Here is a 9,605-nt window from a genome sequence, read left to right on the forward strand (position 1 = left end):
CTGTATGTCACTTGTGTGGTTTACTAGCCATCACATATTTTGGGACAAAACTCATTCAAAAGGAATCGACCATGGCAATAAATAGGCTATAGGCTACTCTATGCCCTGGTTCATGCTGCGTATTTGCATAGGCCTCATGGAATAAACTTTGTTTAATGTTTACAATCAATATATTCATTAAGAAATATTATAAATGCACGTTAACTACCATAAATTATAATAAAACTAACAACACAATCTGCAATATCTTATTTTTATTTGAGGTAGACAGAGATGAACCAGCATTGATTGAGATCCTTTCCAAAACATGTAAAACAGACATTAACTAATACAACTCAGTCGATCTGCACATACAAATAATACAATTCACTCCTATTGCCTTGAAATAGAAATGTAGGCCTCACCGTAGAAAATAAAACTAACTTCAGAATACCCTGTTTTTCGCAAGACACGAGCCTATTATCAAAACGTTTGACTCCATCATGGAAAAGTTACAGCCTATTAATCCAAAAAGGCCCAATTCAAAAGTAAATTGTCGAGTTGGTTTCACTCAGGCAGGTGTTAAACGTTGCAATAAACTTTCCTTTTAGTTGTATGACATGATAAACGTTTTCTATCCTCTGGCCATTTAATAATATAAATACTCCCTCTAATCATCATTCGTCATTTTGGATAACGTCATCTTGCGTGAACCATTCCCTGTATAGGTTTAGTTCACGTCTGCTATTTAGACAATAACAATTGGCTATACAGACATGTGTTGACATTACTAGAGTGAATAGCATTCGGTAATCCACCCGCTCGTGTTTAAATTAGTAATTTCACTGTATATTTCAATTAAAGAACATCGCCAAATCACACACACAACTTCCCGTGTAAAGTAATAATTCTATAGTGCAAAGAGTCAGTAACACATGAACCCTTTCTACCTAACTTACTGACGGTAAAGTCGTTTCATGTCAAAACCTCTATACAAATAAGAAGAAATACATTTTTTAAAAACACTACAAAATAGAAATAAATTCAACAATACTATGTTTTGCCAAGAGGCTCCCTGTATAAACAGTATTATAAGGCTCGCTTTGAGATTTGTAAACATGCAAAAGTGCATCACTCCAATAGTCGTGGGTATGAAGATTTACGACCCTGTACATCCAAACAGATTTTGTGGGGTGGAAAGAAACGTCTAGTCGAGAAAGATGTTGCGCACATCATCCACAGTTGTGCCTTTGTCACCTCGTTTTTTCTCCCTCGAAGTGTGCGTTTCAAAGTTATTATTTGAGTTTAAATCCTATACAAAACAAACTCCTCTTACAGACGTGTTGCATAACGGGTGGAATAGTCTATTCAAGCATGGATAGGAATGTTTTGACTTATTATCAATCAGTTCACTTGTTCTTCCCATTCGAGTTCATCACTTTGAAGTTCAGTGTCTGCAAGTTGCAGTTTATTTGGTCCATTAGGTCTCGGAACTGGGAGACGCGCCAGGAGATATGGAGCTGGAATGGTCCGAGTTGTCTTCCAGGTCCTTGGAGGAACCCGTGCTCGAGGCTGAGGCCAGGCCCTCTTTCTCGCGCTTCTTCTGTTTCATCCTGCGGTTCTGGAACCAGATTTTCACCTGCGTTTCGTTGAGCTCGAGGGTGGCGGCGATTTCCACGCGCCTGGCCCGCGTCAAGTACTTGCTGAAGTGGAATTCCTTTTCGAGCTCGGTCAGCTGCTTGGTTGTAAAGTTGGTGCGGATGGTGTTCTGGGGTCCCATTCCATAGTCAGCCACTTTAGCTGTGAAAAAAGAGGGGAGAAACGCATTATAATCTGGAATAGATTGTATGCCTAAAATATGGAAATTGTATGTGTAAAATATGAAAATTGTCCCATATTCGAAGTCATATTAATTTAAATTCACCAATCCGTCGTTAAATGTTTAAGCCCATAAAGAGAAAAAAAGGTGTGATTTGACACCAATACCGCATAAATCATTATTAATGATTAAATGATTTACTTGGAATGAAGATTGGATAATGTCATACTAAAGGGTTCATCAATTACGCACCCAACCATTTCAAGTCCCAAACTGTTGACTACTGTATATAGGTAAGTTCACAGACTCAACCTCCTACATCTTTTCCCATTACTCACTCCTGGAGAATGAAATAATGCTGCCCCACGTTGGGGGAGACATAAACGCATTTGATACGTGTAATTCCATATTCCGACCGTAATATTTTACGATCTTTGCCCACAGTAGCAGGCCTACTACGTGAGGTTAAAACGTGGGTCTGTGCACTCAATTCAGACGGGCCAAGCATGGCGAGGAAGGAAAGGCTGGGGAATATAATGGAGGACAACTGAAACGAGAACTGGGACAGGTTTAAAGATAACAGAGTTGGGTCACTTCCTAGGGCGTAAGAAAGCACGTCTGCTCGATGCATTAGTGCAAAGGCTGAGTAGACGGGGAGAAAATAACACATCAAGCAAATCTACCAGAGGCATGTCTGGTCAGAGATACCGCTATGACTCGGAATGGTGCTGAGAAATCCCCATATGTTGTGGATCAGAGATAGTGGAGTGGGGCAACACTATCCTCAGTCCTCAGTCATGTCCCTTATGGGGCTGGAGAGTGCATGTGCATTTGCATACCACATCCATTAGCCTACCTGAGCGGTGGGTCGACATGTTTGGGTCACCTGGTGGACCTAATGAACTTTGAATTACCTTATCTGACAAGAACGTTTCGATTTCGTGCATGGGTCAGATTTTTCTTTGGACTCTCCCATCTCACCTGTTTTAGGGGGGTTCCTCTTGACTTTCATCCAGTCGAAAGTCTTTCCTTGTGGTGTTTGCTCTGCGTCCTTCTCCCTCTCCTGAGAGGCCGAAATGTCAACATAGGTGCTCTGCAAATAACCCCGCTGGTGGTCCTGGCCCTCGCAGCCGTGGTGCTGGTACTGTGCCGCTGGGACAGCCCCCTGCGCCCCGCAGTATGCCCCGGCCAGGGAGCCGTAGTTGGGGCCTACATTGGAGGCGGAAAGGCCCGTTGATTGATAGTACATCCCGTCCTGCTCGTTGATAAAGTATTGTGGGTGTCCATAGTCCGGGTTTGCGCACGCCTCCGTCCCATATCCCGCAGTCCCTGTACTGCCATATGGAAGGACCATGTTGGCATGATGCGACTGGGGCTGATGATGATGCGCGTAGCTACTGCTCTGGTGCTGATGTTGGGCCACCACTGCCTGGGCGCTGCCCGCCACGTAAAGCCGTCCATCGCCGTTATCACTTGTTGTGCCGGAGCCCGAGTGAAAAGGTGCCGGGAAGCCTTGGTCCAAGTGGTGGTATCCGGACTTGGGTGAGTAGGCGTTCGGTCCACGGCTACAAATTGAGTACTCTAAGAAAGAGTTCATTCTGGAATTCTCCATGCGCAAATTGATGACGGAGGATCAACCTGCGTTTCGGGGGATTCCTCCTACCCTGCAACCTCTCGGTATGTCATGTGGAAGATAAAAAAAGAAGCTCTCACCTCACGGAGAAGTCACCCTGGGATTCCCTATAACACTTTTTTTTATTTTTTTTTAACCTCAGCTGCTGGTCACGTGAGCCGTCACGGCGCCAATGGTGATGGGGACCTCCAGAAGTTTGTCAGCGCACCGCGATCATCGATCACGCGGCTGACATTTGCATGACAAAGCCACTTCAATCAAACCGGCCCATCAATCTGATAACAGCACGTATATGTCAAACCCCTCTGAAGAAACCTCTCCCGAACCGGCAGAGAATGAAATAAAGAAATAGTTGGAAATTCGCTATCCCCCCCATTTCGTTTCTCCCCTATTATTGGATTCCCTATACTTATACTTTAAAAGTGTAGAAGTCCATTTGGTTAGGCCTATCAGAGGGTTGAGCTATGGTGAGAGGTGGATGCACTTTTCTCATTGCTACAACTAAACACATAACATCCACTGTATTCCATGGCCTGGCCCGCATTACACAACGAGGACTGCATAATGTCATTAGATACTTCTGGCCCAAGAGAAAAGGGCTCACCACAGAACCCAATATCTGTTTTTGGGTTGAAATCTGTTTAACACTCGGATTGGAAGTGACGCCATCGTTTTCAGATCGGTCCCGAGCCTGCATTGGCCTATCTAATTTAATCAATGAGCTGATCTATTACAGAAACGAGGTTAGGCCGACAGCAAAGCCTTCTGGTAGCAGAAAGACCAGCAGAAAGAAGTCCGGATATCGTTCACTGTTACGGAGTCCTTTGTATGTACAGTTCAATAAGTGTTGAATAGAACCTTGTGTTTATGAAGGCAGAAAAATATTACTGAGCATATTAAGAGCCACTATACTTATGTTGAAATGTGATACATTTTGTCATCCACATTCCACAACAACGAGGGCACCTTCAATAGTGTAATGGGTGAGTTGTCTAGACCAGTGGTTAACAAGCGTAGGTGGCGGAGGTGAAAAAGAAGAGGAAATGGCAAAGGCTAATGATTAATTGTGGTGACAATAGGTACGAAAGTCTGCCTGTTCATGAAGCAGCCCACGCTCAAAGGAGGGAGACTGAAGAATCTCTAATATATTTGCTCGTTGATACATGGTGGACGAGAGGGACTAACAATACTACGCCCACAGTAATTTGTTACTTGTCAGGATGTTTACTGTTCGGCTCGCATCCATGAGAACAGGATGGTTGCATTGCGCGGCCAAAAGTTCAAACCAAGTAGCTTGTTGTTTACCTTGGCGATATCTTTTCTCTCTTAAGAGTACTCCCAACCTTTTAGTTTACCAACCCTCAAATGTGCTTATCGGTTTAGTAGAGCCAACCCATAGAGTCATTCGATATGCTGCCTCACTGCAAAGTAGTCCTAGTTTTCTAAATATTATTAATGGGTTATATAGTCGGTCTTTATAGGTTTAGTAGTTTACTCAGTTTACAATCATTTTGTCATTGACTATATCGGAAAAATTCAGTATTTTGGTTAACCTCAGCATGTTTCTTCAGAAAACATTGATTGCAAGCAAGTCAACCAGGCCTGGCATTTCTCAGGAGAAAACCCCATCTCAACCTGCTTACCCCCACCATCCCCTCACAGACACACAACACACTGCCCTTGACGAGTGACCCATATCATTAGTTGAGGAGCGTTTTAACGCCTTAATAACAACAATAAAATAATGTGCTATCTTGATTTTGCTTTCTTGTTTCAATTGGAGTTTTAAACTAGAGCTTAATACATTTATTGACACTTAAAACGGCTGTTCTTATTCTAAACAGCTGTTTTTGTAACTCACAATCGATCTTTGTTTATTCAAGATTACATTATATTCTTTATCGACTGTGTTAGACGTGAACTCTAATCTGGGATGTTGTCTTTTTCATTAACAATAATCTTATGAAGAAAAAAAAGTAAACTAGCCATGCATTAAAGTAAAACAATGCATACATGTCTATCCTTCACTTTAACAGAAAACATTACTTATTTTTTTAAATAAGAATTTATTTCTGAAAGTTATTCAAGCTGGCAATGAAAAGGTAAAAAAACGTCCAAACGCTATTCAATCTACCAATGAGCAAGCAGCCTGCAAAACGTTTTAAAAGCTAGGTGGTAACGAATTGCCCACATTAGGCTGTGTTTGTTTGTTTGGTTATAGCAGGCCTATTTGTTACATGGTACCTTTCAATAAACACTACAAATAGTTAACAATAAAAAAAAGGTAGAAAATGAAATAAAAAGCAATAGCCTACAATCATTTACAAATACCATTACACGTTGTGCAATAGGCTACGCTCCAGATAAAACTAAATATCTATGTTAAACGTTAATTAATATTTGAATAAACTATGGAAATTGTTATTGGTATTTTCACATTGAATGGGCAATTTTCCTATTGGAGGGATTTAATGCACGGACGCATCTGACTATGCATAGGCTACGAATTCCTTCGGTCATTTGTGTTCGTTTATTTATGAAAAAACTTTTTGGGATTATTGAAAAAAAAATGTAACAGCTAATATGCTCTCCAATATAGCAACGTTCGTGAGTTTATAATAAACATATAATTTACCTTAACACAATCAGTAATTTACATTGCAGACTTTTATAGGCCATTGAGGAAACATTAGGCTACATTTCTGCTGTAAACAAACTGTTGTGGCAAAATCAACAGTTAGCTGCGAGGTTAACGAAAGGTCACAGAGAAAGAAATTTTAATCCATCTAAGGATGAATTCAAATGCAAATGTAAACAGGGATTAGAATCTAACGCTCTGATCATTGCCCCCTTCTTAACACTTCGCAGCATGTAATCCCTTCACAGAAACTGCTAACAAACAGAACAGATACGGCCATACAAGCAAATGGTAATGACACTAGTAGGACCCACCTAGCGGTACGACGAGGTAACAACAACTCAGGGACTTCGAAGTCTTCTTCTTGGCGACGTTTTTAATGCGTCCCATCCCAGCTTGTTTTATCTGTTCAGGAGCATAAAAGTTATCTTTGTAGTACCACTCGAAATGATAACAAAAACATTTTATGAGAACATTATACAAGAATCCATTTGATTTCACAGCCTGTAATCATAATAAAACTGTCATGAAAATAGTAGGCTATATTAGTGGTTTATAAGGGAGGATAATAGCAAATGAAAGAGAAACAATAAATGCGGCTACATTATGAATATAACTGTATTGATAGCCCAGTGGATTTAAAAAAAGCCCCAATGCTTGAAAGTGGAGAAAGTAATGTTAACATCTTTATGTTGTGTTTAATATGATTCTCTTGCATAAAGCCAAATCATTTTCCCCCTTTAGTTGTTCTACTGCTCCGTGCAATTTTCCAGGGCTGATTCTAGATAAGGAACACTTAGGCCCTAAGTGTAAAGAGGAATCTTTAAGAATGAGTCAGGAATTCCTTTAAGACATTATATTACAGCTGAAGCATAGCCCTAAAACCTCTTCATTTTCCCAGACCATTATGTCTGGTTCGCCACGCTCACATGATAAGTAACTTTGCTTGAGACCTGTGAAGACTTATGTTGGCTCCGTGATCTTCAGCTTAGCAGGTTGACACTGTTTGTTTGCACACAGGAGACCTGGGTTTGTCGTATTGGTGTCGTGGCTAGTGTGAGTCCAAAGGGGGGCAAATGTATCTAAGAAGGTTTGGAACACTCTCTTGGGTTATTTGCAGTGTACACTCTGGATCTGAATGTGGCCTTCTATGCTGCCCTTGGGTACTTGTCTGATCCCCAAAGCAGGCTGTGCCCTGTTGTTTTGTTAGCTGACATTAATCATACAGCAGATGCAGATGGGCGGCTAAAATCATAATCATTACATCACAATATACAAGCCTTGTTTTGTTAGCAATGTCACTGCAGCCAGACTCTGTTGACTCTACATAGTGGCAGTGGCATCATCCTCTCCTCCATCCTCAAGTGCTCCGATGCTGCGATCTGGCATTGACCACGGCTCTGTCCCAAATGGCACCCTATTCCCTATTTAGTGCGCTGCTTTTTAACCAGGGCCCTATTCCCTATTTAGTCCACTACTTTTGACCAGGTTCCATTGGATCCCATAATGCACAATATAGGGAATTCAGTGTCATTTGAGACACAGCCCAAAGGACTCTGCCCAAGTGTTTTTGCAAATGATGATGCAAATGGCGCTATGCGATTTGCGTCAGTATACGCTGCTGTTTTCGTTTCAGCTGGCTGAGCATGGAGATGCCATCATCACCGGACCCTTATTTTCAGACATGTCCTACTGCCTCCAGATACGGACAACAATATTTACCTACATGCAAAGCTACTGTCCTCCAGCTCTATCCAAGCAAGGAAAGTGTATTTGATGTGTTCTCTCAGGGATGTTAACTCACTCTGTGTACTGTACACACATAGCTTTGACTTTTTTGCATTTTGTCTCACGAGCTTTGAGAAGGTGAAAGTAGTGAGGCTCAGAGACACTCATATGGTGCTATGTGTTTTGATATTCAGAATGATAGAAATGAGTGGGGTGTTTGTTGTGTTTCATGGATAGCTTAGTCTCGTAGTATTCTGGTGATATGGACCAGTTGCTCTAAACTCAATATACCAATGCACTATTATATCACTTCTCTAATTTGCCAAATTAATGTACAGTGCCTTCAAAAAGTATTCATACCTACTTGACTTATTTCACATTTTGTTGTGTTACAGCCTGAATTCAAAATAAATATGAATAATTTTCTCACCGATCTACACACAATACCCCATAATGACAAAGTGAAAATGAAACACAGAAAGATCTCATTTACATAAGTAGTCACATCCCTTTGCTATGAAACTCCAAACAGAGCTCAAGTGCATCCAATTTCCTTTGATAGTCCTTGAGATATCGCTACAACTTGATTGGAGTCCAGCTGTGGCCAATTAAATTGTTTGGACATGATTTAAAGCAAAACACACCTGTCTATATAAGGTCCCACAGTTGACAGTGTATGTCGGGGCAGAAACTATAGCATGAAGTCCAAGGAACTGTGCGTAGATCTATGAGAATTGTGATGAGGCATATATCTGGGGAAGGGTATTAAACCATTTCTAGAGCGTTGAAAGTTTCCAAGAGCACAGTGGTCTCCATCATTTGGAAGTGGAAAAAATATAGAAATAACCAGACTCTGCCTAGAGCTGGCCATCCGAGCAAACTGAGCAACAGGACAAGAACGACCTTGGTCAGGGAGGTGACTTGGAACCCAATGACCACTCTGACAGAACTACAGAGTTCCTTGGCTGAGATGGGAGAACCTGCCAGAAGGACAACAATCTCTACAGCACTTCACAAATCTGAGCTTTGTGGGAGAGTAGCCAGACAGAAGCCAATCCTGAGAAAAAGGAACATGACAGCACGCCTGGAGTTTGCAAAAAAAAATGCATGTGAAAGATTCTGAGATCATAAGGTAAAAGATTCTGTGGGCCGATGAGACCAAAATGTAAAACCAGGCACAGCTCATCACCCGTCTAACACCATCCCCACTGGTAAGCATGGTGGTGGCAGCATCATGTTATGGGGGTTACTTTTCAGCTGCAGGGACTGGGAGACTGTAAGGATAAAGGGAACAATGAATGGAGCTAAATACAGGCCAATATTTGATGAGAACGTGCTTTAGAGTGCAAAGACCTTTGACTGGGGGGAATTTTTATGTTCCAACAGGACAATGACCCCAAGCATACAGCCAAAGCAATGCTGGAACTGCTTCAGAACAAGAATGTGAAAGTCCTTGAGTGGCCCAGCCAAAGCCTAGACTTGAATCCTATTGAAAATCGGTGGAAAGACATGCTGTTCACTGCTGCTCCCTGTCTAACTTAACAGAGCTTGAGAAAATCTGCAAGGAAGAATGGGAGAAAATCCACAAATACAGATGTGCAAAGCTGATGCAAACATACCCAAGACAACTCAAAGCTGTAATTGCCACCAAACTGGCTTCTACAAAGTATTGACTCAGGGGTATGAATACCTATGTAAATGAGATATTTCATTTTCAATAAGTTTGCATCAATTTCGAAAAAGTTTTCACTTTGTCATTATGGGGTAATGTGTGTGTAGATGGCTGAGAAAAATAAATGTAATCCATT

At 41.5% G+C, this 9,605-nt stretch overlaps 1 protein-coding gene across 1 annotated transcript; it reads right to left on the bottom strand.

The window, feature by feature from the left end:
• Window positions 1-246: 246 nt before the first annotated feature.
• Window positions 247-3,780, bottom strand: LOC110539164 (homeobox protein Hox-B1-like). Its single transcript, XM_021626124.2, has 2 exons — window positions 2,780-3,780; window positions 247-1,779 (listed from the first exon to the last, which is right to left on the bottom strand). The coding sequence occupies exons 1-2, from the start codon at window positions 3,408-3,410 to the stop codon at window positions 1,460-1,462; spliced, it is 951 nt and encodes a 316-aa protein (XP_021481799.1). The 5' UTR covers window positions 3,411-3,780; the 3' UTR covers window positions 247-1,459.
• Window positions 3,781-9,605: the final 5,825 nt, after the last annotated feature.

This window comes from Oncorhynchus mykiss, chromosome 12, assembly GCF_013265735.2.
Source record: "Oncorhynchus mykiss isolate Arlee chromosome 12, USDA_OmykA_1.1, whole genome shotgun sequence".
NCBI classification, from domain to species: Eukaryota; Metazoa; Chordata; class Actinopteri; order Salmoniformes; family Salmonidae; genus Oncorhynchus; species Oncorhynchus mykiss.